The sequence below is a fragment of the Tachypleus tridentatus genome, chromosome 6, assembly GCF_004210375.1.
Source record: "Tachypleus tridentatus isolate NWPU-2018 chromosome 6, ASM421037v1, whole genome shotgun sequence".
In the NCBI taxonomy this organism is placed as follows: Eukaryota; Metazoa; Arthropoda; class Merostomata; order Xiphosura; family Limulidae; genus Tachypleus; species Tachypleus tridentatus.
In genome coordinates this window covers 64,436,929-64,460,107 of record NC_134830.1, presented here as the reverse complement: position 1 = coordinate 64,460,107, position 23,179 = coordinate 64,436,929, and the positions used below count along the sequence as shown (strand labels likewise).

Genomic DNA, 23,179 nt, shown 5'->3' with positions numbered 1-23,179 from the left:
ACAAGTAGATTACTCTAAAAAAATGAATATAAGACATTTCTAGTGCTAAACCTGATATTCATTGTTATCCACTATTCCATTAGCTTCAATTGCTTTTAGAAATTAAATAAAAAATATTGATTGTGAAATGTATTATTTGTTTCCATGTATATATAGAATTTTATTGGATAGTCAACATGGTTTCACTAAGGGAAAATATTTTGATATTCATTGATAAGATTACTGCTTATGAATTTAGTTGTTTGAAAAATAATAGCAAATTTTTACATTAAAATTTTGTCATTTATAGAGATAAGAAACCAGTCTTTTTTATGACTTTATATACACACCATTGAAAAACTTAAGTTTTCTTCTATTCATTAGTGCTTTTATTGTTTTCTAAAACTTTATTTCCAATATTTCAGACCCTTACAATTAATGATGCAAAAAGAAGTTGCACATCATTTTTTTGCATGGATTCAAACTTGGTCATAATGAATCACAAATAGCTTTCAATATCAACCAAGCATGGGACAAAGAAGTCATCTCCAAATATACAGTACAGCATTGGTTCCAAAAGTTTCATAACAGAAATGCAAGTCATAAAGATAGGGAGAGCAGAATACATCCTTCTGCTGTTGAAAATGACCAACTATGAGCATTAGAAAAAACATGCACCAAACTATTCAAGAAATGGCATAAGAACTGGGTGTTGGCATCTCCACAATTCTGGACCATCTCAAGCAAACTGGAAAAGTGAAAAATCTCGATAAGTGGTTGCACACAATCTCAGTAAAAATCAGCAAATGATCATCTTGAACTGTGCTCTATGCTTATTTTGCACAACAGAAATGACACATTTCTTGACTGTAACCTGCAACATAAAATGCATCCTTTACAACAATAAAAAAATATGTGTGCAATGGCTCAACTGTGACAAGGCTCCAAAACACTCTCTAAAGCCAAAAGATGCACCAACAGAAAATCATGGTCACTGTATGTTGGCTTGCAGCCAGTATTATCCATTACAGCTTGCTCAACTAGGATCAAAATATCATTGCTGAGGTTTAATGTCAAGAAAATGCACAGAAAGTTGTGTGAAAAAATACCAGCATTACTCAGTCAGAGAGAACCAATCTTGCTTCATAATAATGTTCAGCCACACACTGCACAAATAACACTTAAGAACTCAATGAAAATATTACTTCATCCTCCTTACTCCAAGACCTGTCCCCACCTACTACCACTTTTTCAAGCATTTGGATAACTTTTTGCAGAACAAAAGATTTGAGAACAGAGTAGCAGCAGAAAATAGCTTTAAAGAATTCTTGAGTTCCAGGACTTCAGAGTTTTATCACCATTAATATTTTTTCTTGTTGGAAAAGGTGTGTAGATTCACTAAGTTCCTATTTGGATTAATAAAGTTGGTTTCAATTTTTTCAATTTTTTTTATTAAAGTTAAAATTTAAAATGCAACATTATTTTTCAAACAACCTAATAAGTAAAGGTAAGAGTGTGTTACTTTCTGAAAACATTTGATAAGATGCCACATAAAAGCCTTGTAAAAAAAAAAGGTATCTCTACAGGTGGGGGTATAAGTTAATAAATTGGAGATAAGAGTAGCTGAGGTTCAATCAAACTAGCTTAAATGTTACTAATGGCATACCTCAAGGCTATGGCTTAGGACCTTTGCTATTCTTGATTTACATCAATGACAGATGAAAGGATAATCAATAGATTATTTAAGGTTTGTTTTGTTTTTTAATTTTGCACAAAGCCACATGAGGGCTATCTGAGCTAGCTCTAGAATTTAGCAATGTAAGAGTAGAGGGAAGATAGCTAGTCATCACCACCCACTGTCAACTCTTAAACTACAATTTGACCCTCACATTATAATGCCCCCAAGGCTGAAAGGGTGAGTATGTTTGGTGCGATGGGGATTTGAACCCACAACCTTCAGATTACGAGTGAATGCCTTAGCCACCTGGCCATGACGGGCCAGATTATTTGAATCTGCAACTGATATTAAGATCTTGAGTGCTGCTAGCTGTGAAGAAGATGCTGCTGATTTACAAAGTGATTTAGATTTAGTCAGATGGGAAAATAAATAGAAAATGGGTTTTAATCCTAACAAATGCAAGATAATGTATGTGGGTTATAATAATTTAAATTATAGGCATACTTTGAACAGGAATAACTTTAATGGATCTTAATGTCATGGTTGATTAGTTTCTAAAGCAAACCAAGTAGTTTGCTGTTGCTAGCAGTAGGATTTTAAGTTATATCTACATAAATATTGAATACAAGTGTAAAGAAGTTAATATTTTATTGTATAGGTTATTGATTAGGTTACACTTGGAACATTGTGTTCAGTCATGGGCTCCTTATTTTAAAAAGTACATTGAAATATTAGAAAGAGTTCAGAAAAGGGTTATTAGAATAGTTCCTGAGATGAAGGGGTTGTCATATGAGAAGAGGTTGAAATCTCTCAAATGGTTTTATCTTAAAAAAAAGGAAGAGGTAAAGGAGATCTGACTGAGATGTTTAAGATTGTAAAGGGAATTGACAGTATTGATGCAACATCTTTTCATACTTAGCAGTGAGAACAGTAGGACAAGGGGACACAAATATAAATGCTGGCAGGGTGGGAATCATCTTCAGCAGAGAGTTTTTACAGGCCAAATGACCATTTGAATGGGTTGCCTTAGAATATTGTAGAGTTAGTAAATTTAAGAGTTTTAAGAAAGAGCTTAATAAATATATGAAAAAAGCTAGCTTTAAGATTTGTTTACAATTTATTTATTAATGGTTTTAGTTTAGTACAGAAATAAACTGCCAATTTGTACCAATAGATGTCCCACTGAACTAAAATGTTATATATACACACATGCACACACACACACACACACACAAGCACAGATTCATTAATAATATATGGGTTTTTTTTTAAAACCTTAATCACAGAATTAAGACAACATGAGTTAGCTTGAAAATTACTTACTCTTTTACTGTGAAGATTCTCCTGTTCTTGCCAACCACCACTGGCTATTAGAAAAAGCACAAACTAACAAAAAACTAACTGCAGCATAAAAATTGAAAAAACAAAAATTTCTATAGAAAAAAATCTATAAGGCAAATATCTATAACTTAAAACTTTAATTCTCTAATTTAGAAATTAAAGGAATAGAATTAATTTTATAAAATATAATGCATGATAACATTACATGTTTCAATATAAAACATTACATGTATCAATATATTTATGTATATATAATAAACTTACAAATTTATTCAAGCATTCTGTTCCTATGTTGCACAGTTTCCAAAGTAATGAGCTGTACATGTAAATACCTGATCAAAAAAGTTTTAATAAACTAATAACAGTACTCTTCTATCACCTCTGATTTTTTCATATAACTACTTTGTTAGAAGTATTATACTTAGAAATTATAGAAGGAATGGTATTAAAGAACAAAATGCCAAAGCTGCTGAAATCAAGAAATTTCCTTGATCTTTTTATGTCATGAAATGTCACATTTGATGAAGAAACTTATTACTTTTCTCTTACTCAGTCCATTAAAAATTTCAAATAATTATTTGTCAATTATGTATTTAAAAAAAAAAATTGATTGCTAGATGTTTAACCATGATGTGAAGTTCTGGAACTAAATCAACAAAAAAGCTATAGTCAGATGAGATGTCTAAAGCATACTGAAGTGATCTTAAATTTTTGCATTAATCAAACAAACATACTAATTTATATGTTGATAGATAAAATAAACTTCAGCATATCCTAAACAGACAAAAAAATGCATGTAATTTTTTCTTTTTAAATGTTTACGCACCTACAGTTTGATCAGGAATACCAACATCACGTGATGTCCAACGGCAAAATCCACAAGCAAGATAATAAACCTTCTTCGGAACATTCTTTTTTGGGTCATCTGGACTTGGAATTTGAATACTGGTAGCTCTTGTGGACAGTGTATGCATGCAGCTTGGACAATCAAAACAATTAGCACACCTGTGCAAGAACATAAATTTTGTGGATGTAATTACAGACATACAACAAGTTGAAATAATAATGATAGTACTACAATTAATTAGATGTACTAAAATACTGAAGTAATGAAATTGAAAATCATTAACACACTATGGATCAAATGAATCAGTAGTTTAAATATACAAAGTTTCAACATTACCACTACATTATATTAGCCAATTAGTACAGAAATATAGCAAATATATCATTAAGAGCTGATGAAATGATGCATTCTGATCATTTAATTATGATATGGACATTGTATTTAATTAGATATACTATTGGAGAGGTTTGTATGTGGGTGAGAGGGGGTGTACACACACATACACACACAATTTTTTTTTTTAGTTTTGATCCATGTACATAGCTTGTTTGAATCAGAATTTAATTAGTTGATTGATTTAGTGCTTTATGGCACAAAGCAGCTAGGCTATCTGCACCAAACATTAGGTGAAAAGGTAAAAATAAAGTAAATGTAGTAAAATTTATAAAAGGAGATGAAGGTAAAACAAAACAGCATTGAAAAACAGAAATAGCATAAAACCAATATTGACATCTGGTCTACAATGTTAGGAGAGAAACCACAGCAAGAAAAGTTGTAAAAGACTTTTTGTAGCATAATGGTAATTATCATAACCTGCCAGGAAGACTAACAGTTAAGTACAAGAACCACAGTCACTCACCTGAATTTGGCCTTTCCAGCACTGGTTCCATGTTGTGCATCATTATGGCTATTATCAAAGGTAAATTAATAAAAGTCTTAAAAGACATGCAACAAAATTGTAATAATAACTCACCAGGATGACTAACAGGTTGTTCAAACAGCAGCGTTAGTCACCTGAAGTTGGCCTTTCCAGTACTGGTGTCGAGTTACTTAATGTTACGACCATTTTCTAATTCAAATCGAACTAGAGAGATTGTGACTCTTAAAAGGGAATCACAATAAAAAAAAGTTTAATGAAGAAATATAAAACTTAAATGACATTAAAAATATTAATGGCCTTTAAAAACTAGAAACTTTATCAAGGTGGACAGTGTCACCATCACCAATTACACTGTCTAATGTTATGGACAAACCTTGGGACAGAACACGTATAAAATGGTGCCGTCGTTGAGAGTCATAACAATGGCAAGTAAAGTGTGGCTTATAGTTATTTCAGTGTTACATAGACTATACACATTGGTGCATCAGTTTCAGATAAAAAAAGTGATGAGGTAAAAACCTGTGACCAATGAGGAGCCTAGCTGGAACAACTTCCTCCTTCCAATCCTTACAAAAGCAAGACACTCAGTGTCCAAAATGGAGCTTTATTTGGTAAAGCTTGTTTCTGCGTTGCTCACTCCAAATCGACTGCCAGCTGGCACGAAGCCAAGCCTTGAATACAGGTCCATAATCCATGTGTGGAATAGGCACTGCTGTGATCATGTCAGAGCAGATATATTTAGCTGCTGTGTCTGCAAGCTCATTCCCGAGAATACCAACGTGGATTGGTATCCACAAAAACTAGATAGAAGTAGATGTTAATGAGAAATGGGCCAGTCAGTTTTGAATATCAGCAAGAACAGGATGTAAACCAACGTGAAGCAATTCCAGAGCCAGTAGAGAATTAAGCGAGTCAGTATAAATAGTGCAGTTGGAGTACTGCTCAGCTTCAATATGATCCAGGGCAAGAGAAATGGCATACAGTTCAGCAATGAACACAGAAGCTATAGAGGGGATTCTGCATGCAACCACCAAACCACAACAAACCATGGAAGAGCCCACACAGTCACCTCATTTGGAACCATCCATATAAATTGGAATGGAAAGATTGTTTGAGAGATGTTCAGTAAATAAAAGATATATATCTTTAACATAGAACATCGATCCGCTCCCCAACTGGTGGTAGAGAAGACATGGAGGATGTTCAGTGCTCTTGTGCATTTGATCTGTAGCTGCTTTAAGTGTGGTATAAAGGTCAGCTTATGATTAAAGATAAGCCCCAAGAACTTGGTCTCAGGGACCACTGGCAGCAAAACTTCACTGATATAGAGTTCAGGATTAGGGTGAATACCCCGTTGGTGGCAAAAGTGCATGCAAACGGTTTTAGAGAGAAAAAAATTAAAGCCGTTCACCATAGTCCACTTCAGTACACGACTGAGGGCAGTTAAAAGCTGCCGCTCAATATATCACATGTTAGACAAGTGACACGAGATGTGAAAGTCATCAACATAGAGCCCATTTGCAACAGTGAGAGAGTTGTTCAATGATGGCATTTCTCTTTATACTGAAAAGTGTAACACTCAAAACGCAGTCCTGAGGGACCCCAAGTTCCTGTAGAAAAGAACAGGAAAATGTCGAACCCACACGAACTTGGAAACTCCTGTCCATTAAAAAATTTTTTTAATAAACATGGGTAAATGGCCACACAACCCATATATATGGAGGTCTCGCAAAATGCCATACCTCCATGTTGTGTCATAAGCCTTTTCGATGTCAAAGAATATTGATGCAAGATGTTGTCGTTTGAGAAAGACTTCTCTGATTGATGTTTCAAGTCGAATTAGGTGGTCTGTGGTGGAGTGATGTTTTTGGAACCCACACTGCGTGGGAGAGAGGAGGTTGTTTGATTCGAGGAACCAAACAAGACGAGCATTAACCATCCTCTCTAAGGTCTTACAGAGACAGCTCATCAAAGCAATTAGACAGTAGTTTGAAGGAATCTTGGGATCTTTCCCAGGCTTAGAGAAAGGTAAGATAATAGTCTGGCACCAGGCATTAGGAAAAACATTCTCCTGCCAGATCCGTTTAAAAACATTTAGAAGAATATCAAGAGAAGCAGTAGAGAGATAGTGCAGCATGTCATAGTGTACATCATCAGGCTCAACAGATGTACTGCCAAACCAATGAAGAGCCATTTCTAGTTCCACCAGTGTAAAGGAAAAGTCAGTTTAAAAGGAAAGAGGTGAACGCTCTATCCGAGTCTTGATGGCCAAAAAGGTGGAAGAACAAGCAGAAGTACTAGATACCAGCAAAAGCTTTCACCTGGAGTATTGGCGATGTTCTGGACATCAGCTACCTCATGGCCATCAGAGAGTAAGATCGAGAGGGGGACAGAATTGTAGTGCCCACTGACCTTTCCAATCCTGTCCCATATGACCTTGGAACAGGTGGTAGAAGATATGCTACTTGTGAACTTAATCCAAGATTCCTTCTGGCTTTGACGTCTTACCCACCTAGCATGTGCATGGGCACATTGGAAAGCAATGCGGTTCGAAAGTGTGGGATATCTATGGAAAGTATCCCAGGCCCAGCCTTCCGTGCAATGTGGCAGGCAGGATTCCACCATGGACGAGGATATTGTGGAAAACATGTTAAGGTTTTATGAATACATTGAGCAGCTGCTTGTATAATACAGTCAGTTACTGCTGCCACACAGTTGTCTATTGATGGCTGACTCACGATTGGAGGATCAAGTTCTGCAAGAACAGTGAAAGTGAACCAGTCTGCCTGATATAGCTTCCACCTGGGCACGTGGGGAGGGTGGCATCGACCATGGCCAGTCTCTCTCAAAAGTACAGGAAAATGATCACTACCAAGTGGATTATTGTCAACCCTCCATGAAAAATGGGAGATCAATGAAGGGAAGCAAACCGAGAGATCAATAGCGGTAAAGGACTGACTAGGTGCATGAAAATAAGCAGAAGAACCAGTACTGAAAAGAGAAAGATTGTGATCAGAGAGCATACGCTCTACAGAGGGACCCCTCCTATCAATAACAGCACTTCCCCAGAGGGGATGATGTCCATTAAAGTCCCCCACGATTAGAAAGGGAGATGGCATCTGTTCAACGAGAGCATCGAGGTCTGATTGATCATACGTCTCTCCAGGGGACAGGTAGAGAGAAAAAACAGTGATGGTATGGCCCAAGGAAACACGGATAGCTACAGCCTCCAAGGATGTGTTAAGTGACAAAGACAGGGTGGGCACATGCTGATCAACCAATAGTGCCACCCCTCCATGTACTCTTCCATCACACAGCCTGTCATTTCTGTACAGAGAAAACTGCCAAATGGTGACTGTATCAGCAGGTTTCAGAAATGTTTCATGTAAGGAAAGATATACAGGATGGTAGGAAGCAATCAGTGTTTTGATATCATCCAGATTAGAACGTAAACCTCGACAGTTCTATTGTATCAAGGTGGCCATTTTTAATGATGGGTAGGCAAAGTGGTTGGAGAACCCTTCTGTTTACGACCACGTCTTTTTTCCTTACTGTCCTTATTCGGAGGAGGTCTATTGACCTCCATGGATCCTGCCCTGGGTTGATTGGGCAGGTCTTTGTTGTTGGAAGGGGATTTCAGTGACTGAGGACGCGAACGAATGACTGTTTTGGATCTTGGGGTGGGAGAAATAGATGTATCTGAAGAAATGCCTGTATTTGAAACCAAAGGATGTGGATCTAGGGGTTTGTTGGAATGTATGGGAGAAACAGATACGGGTGTAAAAGTTGATTCATCAATCTTTTTAACCATGGAGGTCAAAAGGCTTTTTATTTGTTTTAAAAACTATTCTCTTGGAGGCACAGAGACATCTTTCTGCACTCCCAGTGTAGTTGTGGAATGAAGTGCAGCAGCATATGTCCGAAATGGAGTGGCAGACAGCAATTTCTGAGCCTCAGGATAACTAATGTTATGAGTCGTTTTCAAACACTGCACCTCTTTTTCCTCCAACCATTTTGTAGTTCACCATCTCTAGACTATGTCTTTCAATAATTTGTTTTCCCACAGACTAGCAACAAGAAACAAGTAGATTTTAAGAGTTCATTTATTTACAAAGACCTGCATTCTAATGTCTAAAGTTTCTACAGTACACACACTTTCACATCTTGGGGAACTAAATCCTGCTGAACCTTATTGGTACTGCTCTACACATCAACTACTTGATATCAAAAAGTACGGCTCTACATGTACATATATTTAATATACAGTGCATTATTACAAATAGAGAAAGAATATTTTATTCTATCACATCAAGATAACTATTAAAAATAAACATTCCTCTTTTACTTGTTGATCAAGCTTTGTACCTGTTTTTCTTTAATTTCGCTTCTGGAGAAGGCATATATTCCAGACAGTTTGGACAAAAGTGAGAATCAACCTAAAACAAAAAGAAAAGAGTTATCAGTTTTTGTTTTAATTTTGTTATACGTTAAACTTAGACTCACTAATTTCAATATGTCTTATATTAGCGAGAAACAAAATCAACATCAAACATTAACCAATAACAATCAACAAGAAAAGGGTAGCTGCAAGTAAAAAAAACAAGGTTGGCTAACAAAGAATTTAACAGATAAATTAAAGAAAAACATCGCAAATTTAAGAAATTTAAATTGACTAGTATGACAGGAGACAGAAAATTACAGAAAATCAAGGAAGTTGGTGAAACAGGAAATTAAGACATCAAAAAAGAAGAGTATGAGAAGTAATTTAGGTAAGTTGTAAATATTAACAGTAAGGATTTTTTAAAAATATATTAAGGGTAAATAAAATCTTAAAATAAGGGTAGAACCTTGAAGGATCATAAAGGATTGCTTGGTTGATTGGTGTTTTATGGCACAAGGCAGATAGGCTATCAAACATCTGGTAAAAAAATTAACATTAAAGTAAATTTAGTAAAATTCATAAAAGGAAATTAAGGTAAAACAAAGTTAAAAAAATATAAAGAGCATAAAAGCAATGTTTACATTAGTCTACAATGTTAAGAGAAAAACTATAGTAATACAAGTTGTAATGGACTTTTTGTAGCATAACTGTAACTATAACAACTCGCCAGGAAGACTAACATGGAAGTTCAAAAACCACCATTAGTCACCTGAAGTTGGCCTTTCAAGTCCTGGTTGAGTTATTTGATGTTACATCCATTTTCTAATTTCAAATCAGACTAGATGTACTTTGATTTTTAAAAGGGAATCACATAAATAAAGGTCTAATGTATAAATTAAAAAACTTAAATGGCATTAAAAAGATTAATAGCCTATAAAAAAACTAAAGACATTTCCAAGATGGACAGTGTCACCATCACCAATAACAATGTCTAACATCATGGATAAACCTTGGGACAGAACACATTTAAAATGGTGCTGTTGTTGAGAGTCATAACGGTGGAAATACAGTAAAATATGGCTTATTGTGACCTGAGTGTCACACAGACAACACATTGGTGCATCACTCTCAAATAAAAGAAAACGATGAGTTAAAAAACTGTGACCAATGTGTAGTCTAGTTAAAACAACTTCCTCTGTCAGATCCTTCCAGTAGCAAGACGGCCAAAGTCCAATGGGGATTTTATTATGGAAAAGCTTGTTTTCACATTGCACACTCCAGGTCAACTGCCACCTGTCATGAAGCCAAGTCTTGAATACAGGACCATAGTCCATGTACAGAACAAGCACAACAGTAATAGTGCCAGAGCAGATAGATTAGCTGTAGTGTCAGCAAGCTCATTCCCACAAATACCAACATGGCCTGGAATCCAGGAAAACTGGATAGATGTAGATGTTAAAGATAACTGGGCCAGGTGGTTTTGAATATTGGCAAGAACAGGGTGTGAAATAATGTGAAGTGATTCCAGGAATCAATAGAGAACTAAGTGAGTCAGTATAAACAGTGCAGTTGGAGTACTGCTCAATTCAATATGATCCAGGGCAAGAGAAATGGCGTACAGTTCAGCAGTGAACACAGAAGCTTTAGAGGGGATTCTGCATGCAACCACCGAAACACAACAAACTATGGCAGATCCCACACAGTCACCTGATTTTGAACCATCTGTATAAATAATAATGGAAGGATGGTTTGAAAAATGTTCAGTAAATAAAAGACAGTATTTCCAATCGAGAGTATCTGTTTCTCTCAGATGACTAAAAGATAGGTCACATTTGGGGACTGTAAGAAGCCATGGTGGGATACCAATGGATACTGCACCTGGATACGAAGGCCAAAAGGAACCATGGCAGATGTTCTGAAAAAGTATGGCTCGCCGAGAAAGAAAAACACAACTCCAGGTGGGATGCTGTGGTAAGGAAAGAAGTTTCAAAGCACACAGTAAAGACAGTTGCAAATGGTGGAAGTGCAAAGAAGGTTCATGAGACTATGCATAAGCTCTGAACTGTGGAAGTGCAGAAAGCCCCAGAACAGAGCCCAAGTCCTTGATGATGAATGCGGTTTAGCATCTTTAAGGCCAAAGTTCTGGCAAAGCGATAGACCAGTGATCCACAGTCGAGTTTCAATCGAATAAAAACACAATATATCTTAACCATAGAACATCAATCCATGCCCCAAGTGGTGGAAGAGAAGACACAGAGGATGTTCAGTGCTCTTATACATTTGACCTGTAGCTGCATGATGTGTGGTATAAAAATCAGCTAATGGTCAAAGATAAGACCCAAGATCTTTGTCTCAAGAACCAAAGGCAGAACAGCTTCACCAATACAGAGTTCAGGATCAAGGTGAAAACCCCATTGGTAGCAAAAGTGTGTGCAAATGGTTTTAGAGAGAAATTAATAGAGCTGTTTGCTCTGGTCCACTTCAATAAACGATTGAGGGCAGTCTGTAGCTGCTGCTCAATATACCTCATGTTCGATGACTGACATGAGGTGTGAAAGTCATAGACACAAAGCCTGTTTGCAATAATGTGAGGAAGTTGTTCAGTGATGGCATTAATCTTTACACTAACAAGTGTGACACTCAAAACACAGCCCTGAGGGACTCCAACTTCCTGGAGAGAAAAAGTGGGAAAGTGTCGAACCCACACAACTTGGAATTGTCTGTCCATTAAAATGTTTTTAATAAAAGTGGTCATACCTCCATGTTGTATCATAAGCCTTCTCAATGTCAAAGAATATTAATACAAGATGTTGTCATTTGAGTAAAGCTTCTCTGATTGACATTTCAAGTTGAATCAGGTGGTTAACAGTGGAGAACTCTCTTCAGAACCCACACTGAATGGGTAAGAGGAGGTTTTTGATCCAAGGAACCAAACAAGATGAACATTAAACATCCTCTACAAGGTCTTACAGAGACAGCTTATCAAAGCAACTGAAGAGTAGTTTGAAGGAATCTTGGGATCCTTCCCAAGCTTAGGGAAAGGTAGGACAATAGCCTGGCACCAGAAAAAATGTTCTCCTACCAGATCCAGTTAAAAACAAGTAGAATAATAGCAAGAGAAGTGGGAGATAGATGGTCAGAATTTCATCGTGTACATCATCAGGTCCAACTGATGTACTGCCAGACCGATGAAGGGCCAGTTTGAGTTCCAATACTGTAAAAGGGAAGTTTATACTAACAGAGACAATCAGCTCGAAATGAAAAAGATGATCGCTATGCATGAGTTTGATGGCTAAGAAGGTGGAGGAAGAAGCAGAAGTGCTAGATACCTGACCATGTGTTTTTCCTTACTGTCCCTATTTGGGGGAGGTCTACTGACCTCCATGGATCCTTCCCTGGGTCGATGGGGCAGGTCTTTGTTGTTGAAAGGGGATTCCAGTGATTGATGATGTGAACGAATGATTGTTTTGCATCTTGAGGTGGGAGAAAAAGATGTATCTGAAGAAATGCCTGTATTTGAAACCAAAAGATGTGGATCTTGGGGTTTGTTGGATTGTATTGGAGGAACAGAGATGGGTGTAGAAGTTGATTCATAAACTTTTTTAACCATGGATGTCAAAAGGCTTTTCATTTGTTTTGAGAATGATTCTCTTGCAGGCACAGAGAGATTTGTCTGCACTCCCACTGTAGTTGTGGAACAAAGTTCAGCAGCATATGTCCAAGATGAAGTGGTAGACAGCAATTTCCAAGCCGCAGGATAACTAATGTTATGAGTCATTTTCAAACACTGCACCTCTATTTCCTACAACCATTTAGGGCAAGAATGAAAGTAGGAAGGCTGAGAACCATTGCAGTTGACACAATATGGGTCCGTGTTACACTCACAGGTATCGTGGTCCTTGCCACCACAACGAGCACATGTCAGGGAACCACGACATGACGTCTTTGAGTGGCCGAACCTCCGACATTGGAAACATTTAAGAGTGTTTGGAATGTACGCCCATACTCTGCAATTTAGATAACCTGCCTTGATGGTAGCAGGTGCACGTGGAGATGTAAATGTCAAAACGAGGATATCTGTTGAAAGTAAAAACTCCATCTTTGGGAGTGGAGATACGCCTCACTGCAGAAACTTCTTGAGTGGAGAAACCAGCAAGAATCTCTAACTTGAGGATGTTCTTCAAATCCCTCTCAACAATAACTCCTTGTGATGAATTCAAAGTAGCATGAGGTGTAACCTCAATAGCTGTATCCCCAATTGCCTTTGAATGTAAGAGGAGTTCACTGTGTTGAGATGTGGATGTTTCAACCAATATGTCACCAGATTGAAGCTTCTTTACTAACTATGGAGAGCCAGCAAGTCCCTCTAGTCCCTTCTGAAAGAAAAAAGGAGATATTTGCCCTAAAGGCTTGAAAGAGAATGTAGGATAAAAAAATGAGGTACAACTGGTGTTATGGATGTTTAAGATTGCTGCTCAGAATCTTCAAGATGTCATAGTTTACATATTGACTGTTTTTCACTATTTTATTTAAGTTTTTATTTGGAGGATCCATGATAAGAAAAGGAAATTTCGGTGCCCACTGACCCCACCCATCATGGAGCCCTATGAGGGGATACATCTCAGTGTCAAACAAGGACACTGCAGCCATGCCAGGGTTTCATGAGCACTATACCCAAACACCAGTACCAGGTACAATGTCCACAATACCTGTTGAGAACATCCAACACTGATACTTGGTTGACCCTAGCCCAAGTGAACCAGCCGACTGACCCAAGGGGGGCCACTCCAAGGCTGCCCGTCTACAGGAATAAGGCCTAAAGTGGTGTGCTAGGGTTGGACCCCTCAGCCACCAGGATCCTCTCGTCCCTTTCACAAGTCACCATGCAATACAAACATGTGCGTGGATGTTTAGATTCCAGATGAGGTAAACTGAAAGAACAGAACCTTCCCTGGGAGGTCCCCTCACCACGTACAGGAATTCACACTGAGGGGGATGATATAGGAAGGCTAGTACCTGATGATTATGAGATGAGTAATAAGATAATTTTTCAAAATAAAAATTAGAAAAGTCATGCTCCTAACCCTTAAAATGTTTTGTGTATATAAAAGAAAACCCTTATGGTAAAATTTTAAGTCATTTGGACTAGATTTAGGGGTTTCACGTAGAGTTTGTAATTTCACATATGTGGCTTTCATAAATGTTTGGAGTTGATAATTTATTCTCCACTGCTAAGTTTGTAATTTTGATCATCCCACTAGACCTTGCTATGTACTGCATATTTTAAAGTTGTTTTTAATTGTGTACAGTACAGCTGTAATCTGGTGTATACAGACCAGTGGAACAAATTTATTTACTTAATTAATATTATCATTTCTTTATTATTTATTGTAATTTTTTTCATTAAATTCTAATCAATTTCATGCATCTTTTTCAGAATAATTGATACCTATCAGTGATTGAGTATGACATCTTGTTCTAAGTATCACCTCTGCAAACCAAATATGGGATTGAAGGGACCAACCTTCCTTCTGAAGGGCTATTTCTTTCATTCTTTCTGCACCTTCATATTAAGTAGGGTAAGACAATTAGGGAAAATTCCACAACAGTGATCATGCATGTAACAGAATTCTGTGAACAAGCAAGAATTCTAATGATCTGCAAAGATAATGCAATTACTAAAGTAGAAGAGGTGTACACAGTTTATCAGAGTTTGAAGAAAGGGAAAAAACAGAAAATCAGCCTTACAGATACAGAAGGAGAATGACTATGAGGCAGAAATGTCCAATTTGTTTGACATCGCCACCTCTGAGGCCCTCGCAATAATAACAAATCAAGAATTCCCGACTGCCCAACAAAAAGCAGGCCAGAGAGGAACAATGGGATCAATTTGTGCCAAGCAAGTTGCAAAAGAGAACCAAATCTGCAAATGATAACAAAGGTTCTGATGTTGCTGTTGAAGGAGCCAGCCCTTCAAAACATCTTGACAGGACAAAGCTGTCAAACAGGGCTGCTACTTATGTTCTAACAGAAACAGCATACTCAACTGGTTATAATCCTGAAGAATTCAACATCAACCACTCCTCCATCACACACATGCATCAGAATCACCAGAAAATGTTCACAGGAACCCTGAAGGCTAAGTTTCAAGATGATGTGCCTTTACTTGCCCATTGGGATGAAAAACTCTTCAGGAACTTGACAAACAAGAAATATATTCACTGCCTACCATTTACTGGTACTGGCAGTGGGGTCTCCCAGCTGCTGTAAATTGCCAAGTTAGCAAATGAGACAGTATCAGAACAAACCAAGGCTATAATAGCAGCTCTTAATGAATGGGGTTTGACACTACAACTACTGGGTGAAAGTTAGGTGCATGTATTCTTAAAAGCAGAAGGATCTTTTATATCTGGCATGCTGCCATCATATCTTGAAGCTTCTTGCTGAAAGAATGTTTACCACACTCACAAGTACTATCAGAGGACCAGATGTTGTGATTGTTAAGAGGTTTCAAGATCAGTGAGAGTTTGACAGAAATTCATATGCAACTGCAGCTGATGCTAAGGAGATAGCTGATCTCCTCAATGGCCCAAAGTTAATGGCCTGGGCTGAAAAGTCACTGACAGAGTGAAGAACCTTTGTGATGACTACCAGGAATTTATAGAGTTCTCACTGATCTTCATAGGAGGTCACTCCTCCATAAACCATCCACTTTATGACACCTGGGTTCCATACACCATGCTAGGTGGTTGTTCAGGATAATATACTCACTTAAGATCTGGCTTTTTCATAATCACTCTAAACTGACAGACAGGAAGAAGAATGGTCTTCAACAGATGCATGTCTTTACAGTTAAGATCTACCTCAAGGCATAAAATGAAGGTCCTCTGTCTGCATCAGCACCAAACAATGACCTGAATCTTCTGAAGGCTCTTCATGCCAATGCCACTGCCAACACACCTGTATCAAAAGCTGTTCCAGACAAGTTCTCATCACACCTCTAGTATCTTTCAGAAGAGCTGGTGGCCATTGCTTTTTTGATCTACCTGTGTCCTCTTCAACAAAGAAGCTTATGGCAAGGGCAACAAGACAATGTGAAGGAACAGAATATGGTTCAAAGCAACAGAAAGTCAATCCAGCAGCTACTGAGCAGCTTCAGCTCTCTGATCTTGTGACTAAAGGGTCTCTATCCTTCTTTGAAATACTTCATCTCTTTACTGATTTTCTAAACCAGGATCCAGACACTTGGCCAAGTACAGAGGATTATAAGGAGGATCTCAAGGTTGTCAAACAGCTTCACTGTCACAAACGATCATACAGTGTGTGGAGTTGCTTTTACTGAAGAATACAATCTTCTCCAGACAAGGAATGAACAGCAAACCTAGTTATGATAGTACATCACAAGAGGTTTCCCAATTCCAGGAAATTGATGCTTATTGGACAACAATGAATAGCTAACAACCATGATACCCCAGGCTTTAATCAACTAATACTCTCTTTTTAGGGAGGAGGAGCCAAGTGCTTATTGTTTTAGGTCACCAGAAGTTCTTGTGTTAATTATTATGAATGTATCCTGAATCTAGATATTTATCAAACCTTTAGTCACTGTGCAACCCCTAAAACTTAATCTCACATGGAAAATGTTTACCTCAATACCAAAAAAATTAAAGGTTAGAAGTAACACAATTCACAAAAGAAAATTTTGCCTGATTTAGCAAAGAACCACCTTAATGGGTAGGTTATTAAATTTTGCTTTTTCTTTGATTTTTACTGATAAAGATATGAGCAATATTTCGCATCTTGAACAGTTTGAAATAAGATCAAACAAAATCAATGCATTAATTCTGAGCTGGTTAAGAAAAAAATTGGGAAGTTTAAACAATAATTCTTAGACAGATAATACTTCCTCCAAGATTTTAAAGGTTAAAGATTGAATGTGTGGGCCACAATTTTTGATCAAGTCCTTGAATAGAGTGCAGATATCAGAGAAGTGAAAGACAGCTAATGTAACTCCCTCTTTTCCATGGAGGTGACAAACATTGTTCCAGTGATTATAAACCAATTAGTCTTGCATCAGTTATGGAAATTATTTTGGAAAGACTGTTAAAAGATGCTTTGCAAAGTTATTCAACAAAGTTTAGAATTTTAGTGGATAGTCAACATGGTTTCACCAAAGGCAAATCTTGCCTTACAAATCTTTTGAGATTCTTTGAAAAGGTAACTGCTTATGTAGATAAGGATAAGGGTGTGGATTTGATGTATCTGGATTTTCAGAAAGCATCTAACAAGGTACCACATGAAAGGCTTGTAAAAAAAATTGTCTCTATATATGTGGGAAATAAAGTTAGCAAACTGGATAGAAAAAAACAAAGGACTGTCACAAAGAGAGTTCAATCAAACTGTATTAATATCACAAGTGAAGTATCTCAGAGCTGTCTTAGGATCTTTGCTCTTTTTTTTATTATTTACTTTAATGACATAGATAAAGAAACAGTCAATAAATTATTTAAATCTACAGATGATATTAAGGTCTTGGGTGTTGTTGGCTGTTAAGAGGATGTCTTATGCTTTAAAAAAGGAATTAATCATTTATTGCATTGGGAAAGTAAATGGCAGAAGAGTTTTAATTATAATAAATGCAAGATATTTCAGATGGGTTATCATAATTTTAATTATAAGTATAATTTGAGTGGGAATAATCTCAACAGTGTCATGAAAGAATGGGATCTTGGTGTAACAGGTGATCATTCTCTAAAGCATTTAAAGCAGTGTGCTGTTGCTAATGGTAAGATAAACAGAATACAAGTCTAAAGAGGTTACACTTTCACTGTACAGGTTACTAATTAGGCCACATTTGGAATAATGTGTTAAATCTTGGGCATCTTTCCTTAGGATAAAGATCCAACTGTTGAAAAGAGTTCAAAGGAGGGTGACTAGAATGGTGTCTGGGATGAAAGGGTTATCATATTAGAAGAGGCTAAAATCTTTCCAATTGTCTTCCATTAGAAAAAAGAAAAATAGGGGAGATCTAATTTAGATGCTTAAGATTGTAAAGGGAACTGATCACACTGATACATCTTTTTTTTCATATTTACCAGTGAAAATAGTAGGGCTAGTGGACAAAAGTATAAATTTTAGCAGGGTAACAGTCATTTTCAACTAATGCAGTTTTATTTTTCTAACAGAGTGGTTAGCCTTTGGAAGAGATTTCCTTTAGACTTTTTAGAGGTAGTAAGTTTAATTAAGTTTCAGAGAAATCTTGATAACTGTATGAAAGATAAGGACTGGCTTTAAGTTTGTTTTTTAAGTTAATTTAGAGTGTGGAACAGTCAAAATGGGCCAATAAGTCCCAAGCCCCAAATGTTACATTAAAAACTTATTCTTACATTTCTGTGACCATACAGTTCATGTTCATCTGTCCTTTTTTAATAGCTTGACATTGAAATTTTATTTATCACCAAATAATTAACAAAAAGCATCAAACAAATATATGACACAAGCAATGTAGATTTTCCAATGTAGAGGAAAAGAACTGGAACATCTAGACACAGAGAAGTAATATACATATCATAATGATGAAGCTTGACTTTCAAGTTAGAAAACAACACAAAAATTATTCAAACAAACATAGCCAAAAATCAAATCACATGTTTTATGAAATTAATATGTTATTAACTATCATTTCACATGTTTGCTTCCACATAAAAAAAATGCTCTAGATTGTTTAGCATGTCACCTCAAGGACACCAAGATATGTAGTTTTGTTTTAAATGTTCACTTCAAATCAGAACAAACTACATACTTGAAAAGGCAAAACTAAACCTAACTATCAGTAACTAGTCAAATATAGCTCACTTCCATCCCTACTTATGAAGATTACAATACATTTTCACAGTACTGTTTTAACAATATTTTCAGTTATATTAGAAATAATATTACATCATATTTGGCCACCTTAGAAGATTTAGGTTAGTCCTAAATACACATGTTAAAACAATCTTTATTATCAAAATATAACAATGAACAATGAATCAAAGTAAAAATCAGCATTTTATATACTAAATAGCACAATCAATAGTTAATAAAGTAACAATGTATAAATACCTGAAAAAAACAGAAACAACACCTATTACTTTCAAGATATTTGAATGTAATTCACTTAAATAATTAACATAAAATATGCAATAAAAGGTATTTTTGACACTAAGCAAAGGTAAAACAATCATAATAAGTATAATATAAAGAATAACTAAGTTTAGAGTCTAAGAAGAAATTAAAAGATGTTTAAATCTACACTGTCAATAGTCTTGTGATGACTGTCAAGTGAACTTAATTTCTTGTATGGATGTAAAGAAATGATAAATGTTCATTGGGGTACGTTAATAACGAAAAAAAACAGTATCCATATTTCTGAAATACTGAAGAGAGATCATTTTATCAATAGTTAATGACCCGAATTACAATTTACATATTTAAAATAAATACCACCTTTGCATATAAATAACTAGTACACAATTTTACGTACTATACCAGCAGCCGTAGTAGTACTGGTGAAAAGGAGTAGACATTATATACCTCATGTGAGACACAGTCTCCACAACGAAGTTTTGAACAATATCTGCAAAAGTACACTCTTGTAATAGGACGCTTAGCTTTACAAGTACATAAATATTGTACTTTAGAACTCATAAAAATTTCTGCCATTGTAATTTCTACACAACAGATACTTAAAATAACACTCCGAAACCACTAAAACCCAAGTGATATTTACACCCTGAATTTCTTTGCTCGCAATGACTCACTATGATGCCTTCAAGGGTCATTGATAAAATAGTATTTATATTTCTATAAAGTTTACTTATTTTATAGTACAGCCAGGAATGGGTGGTTCAATGCAATTAAAAATGTGTTAAAATTAGTTACTAAATTATAATTATGTTATCGAAAAAAACTATTGGGTGCTATTGAGTAGGTTCAAATCTATATTATTATATCTAATTTACAAATGCAGTGTTCCTCAGTGGCACAGCGCTATGTGTGTGAACTCGCATCATTAAAACCCGTGGTGAACAGAGCACAGATACCCCACTCTGTAGCTTTGTTCTTAATTACAAACAAATAATTGTGGTTCCCCTTTAATGGCTCACTAACAAGTTGAAGGTTTCTAAGGATAAAAATTAGGTTTCAGTACCTGTGTTTGACACGGTGCTGATAGACTACTGTGTATCTTTGAATTTAACAACAATCAACTAATAAAACAATGCTGAATACAACAAGATACATCATACAATTCACTTGATACAACTCAGTTATAAAATTAATAATACAAAGTTTTTTACAATGTGCTTAATTAAATATTAATATTCACAAAATATTGTACACTAAAATTATTGTAAGTTTATTTATTAATTTATATAATTTATTTCACCTATTTATTTAGGTACAACTATTGCCCAGAACAGATTTTATGTTTGTTTGTTTTTGAATTTCGCACAAAGCTACTCGAGGGCTATCTGTGCTAGCCGTTCCTCATTTAGCAGTGCAAGACTAGAGGGAAGGCAGCTAGTCATCACCACCCACCGCCAACTCTTGGGCTACTCTTTTATTCAACGAATAGTGGGATTGACCGTAACTTTATAATGCCCCCATGGCTGAAAGGGCTAGCATGTTTGGCGCGACGAGGATGCGAACCCGCGACCCTCAGATTACGAGACGCACGCCTTAACACGCTTGGCTATGCCGGGCCACAGATTTTATTAAAGATGACAGCAACTCTATGCACTCCAGTTTATTCATTTTTAATAATACTGATTAGACATAGATACATTGAGCTTGACAACGATATTTGAATCAAGAAAACAGCTTTGATAGATTGTTTACGTTGAGTATTCATGATGGGTAAACTTGAATTGAAAATAATTGCCTGTTATAAAAACGCAAGTGTAGATGACGACATCTTGAAAGTCTTTTGTCTTCTGGTCCTCTTCACTTGTATTTTTTACAACATAACTATTTTGGCATGTATCTTAACAAATCTAAAGATATTCCATAAAATGGTTTCTCATAAATTTCGCGCAAAGCTTCACCAGGCCTATCTGCGCTAGCCGTCCCTAATTTAGCAATGTAAGACTAGAGGGAAGGTAACTAGTCATCGCCACCCACCGCTACCTCTTCGACTACCCTTTTACCAACGAATAGTGGAATTGCCCGTAACATATAACGCCCCTACGGCTGAAAGGGCAAACATGTTTAGTGTGACGAGTATTCGAACCCGCAATCCTCAAATTACAAGTCGAGTGCCTTAACCACCTGAAATGTTAGTAGATGACTCTTAAATGTTTTGTCTGTTTAAGCACAAAGCTAAAAAACAGATAAAAAATATGCTAAATAGATATGAGCACAAAAGTAGCTATTCATTAACGAAACAGATATTATATAATTATATAATCCAACTAGAATAACGTAATTTCATAAAATATTAAATCATAATCATTATATTTTCTACATACCTTGATCAGACTTCGAACAGACATTCCTAGCTTACAGGATTCATTCATCTCTTCAACATACTGTATGTAAAAACTTCCACATACCCTCAAGAATAGCGATAATCCCTTGAAATTGACATGGTTAGACTCTTTCAACCACTTCAGTTTCCAATAATATATATATTGGTTTGGTTTGAATTTTGCACAAAGCTATACGAGGGTTATCTGCGCTAGCCATCCCAAATTTAGCAGTGTAAGACTAGAGGGAAGACAACTAATCATCACCACCCACCGACAACTCTTAGGCTACTCTTTTACCAACGAATAGTGGGATTGACTGTCACATTATAACGCCCCATGGCTGAATGGGCGAGTATGTTTGACACGACTGGGATGCGAACCCGCGACCCTCGGATTACGAGTCGCACGCCTTAACACGCTTGGCCATATCGAGCTCCTTATGTAAGCGGAATAGAATCACCTAAAAACAATATTTACTAAAACGCTTAAACATCAAAATAATTTTTTTTTTTATGTGCCGCCAAAATATTAAAAGATGATAATAAAAATAGTTTTCATACAAAATTTATAAAAATAATTAGAAAATAATTCTGTAGTTTAAGCCCTTGTGGTAAAAGTTTAATGATAAGTTATATGAATACATTTATTTTTGAATGAAGGAATTTTGGCATTTCAGGCTTTACCACCTAAAATGAAGCAGCAACATGATATACTAGGGTTTGTAAGAAAAACTCCAAAAACTGAAACTTCAAAGCAAGATTCAATTGAACATCTAACACAAGCAACATAAAGAAGCGATGGAACTTTCGCTTCTAATTCCGCGCAAACTAGAGATGATAAAAATCCAGCAACTACTCTTCCGGATTGAAGTAGACCAAGGAGTTCAAGAAAAATATGATGGTTTGGTTGTTCGCAGCGAGAAACTTGGTTGTGATCACTGCACCGAATGTGATTCCATGAACATGAAGGGAATTCACATATCGTTTGAATGAATAAGCTACATTGTTGAAGCATCAGGAAGGAATAAAACCTTCCAGCAAGAATGTCTCAGAAAACAAAAATAAATATTTTTCATCGAAGGCACATAATATATGTGCAATGCAATTGAGAGATCGTACAAATGATGCAATTACCAAATTCCTAGATAAAATAAATCAAAAATATATCAGTTCTACATGTAAACTTTTTAGTACAATTTACAGTGTAGCAAAACAAAGCAGGCCATTTTCTGTGTTGAAGATTAGATTAAGCTACAAATAAAAATGGGTTGAACATGAGAGTGGGACTTCATTCTCGGAAAACTGCTGCTAAAGTAGTTGATTACATTGCAAAGGAAATTAAAAATGAAATATTTGCTAAAACAATTGAACAAAACTTAAAACTATGTATCATCTTTGATGAAGTTTCAACCATATCTAGTAAACCTGTGATCATAAGTTTTGTAAAGGTTGAAGATTGTGATTTGTCCTCAATCATTTTTATTGATTTGGTTGAGTTGAAAGGACAGGATGCTGAAACTATATACACATTTCTATTAAAATGTTTGCTTGATGCAGGATTTGAT

At 36.1% G+C, this 23,179-nt stretch overlaps 1 protein-coding gene across 2 annotated transcripts in view; it reads right to left on the bottom strand.

The window, feature by feature from the left end:
• DCTN4-p62 (dynactin subunit 4) overlaps window positions 1-19,914 on the bottom strand; it is a 47,339-nt gene extending 27,425 nt beyond the window's left edge. Inside the window, exons 1-4 of one of the 2 annotated variants that reach the window (XM_076505233.1) lie at window positions 19,682-19,914; window positions 9,091-9,161; window positions 3,825-4,003; window positions 2,981-3,024 (exon numbers count right to left, since the gene is read on the bottom strand). In XM_076505233.1, coding sequence (XP_076361348.1) covers window positions 2,981-3,024; window positions 3,825-4,003; window positions 9,091-9,161; window positions 19,682-19,810 — 423 coding nt within the window. In that variant the 5' untranslated portion in view covers window positions 19,811-19,914. Of the gene's footprint in view, window positions 1-2,980; window positions 3,025-3,824; window positions 4,004-9,090; window positions 9,162-19,631 lie in introns of both variants that reach the window. The other variant, XM_076505234.1, reaches the window with a different exon arrangement.
• Between the last annotated feature and the right edge of the window lie 3,265 nt (window positions 19,915-23,179).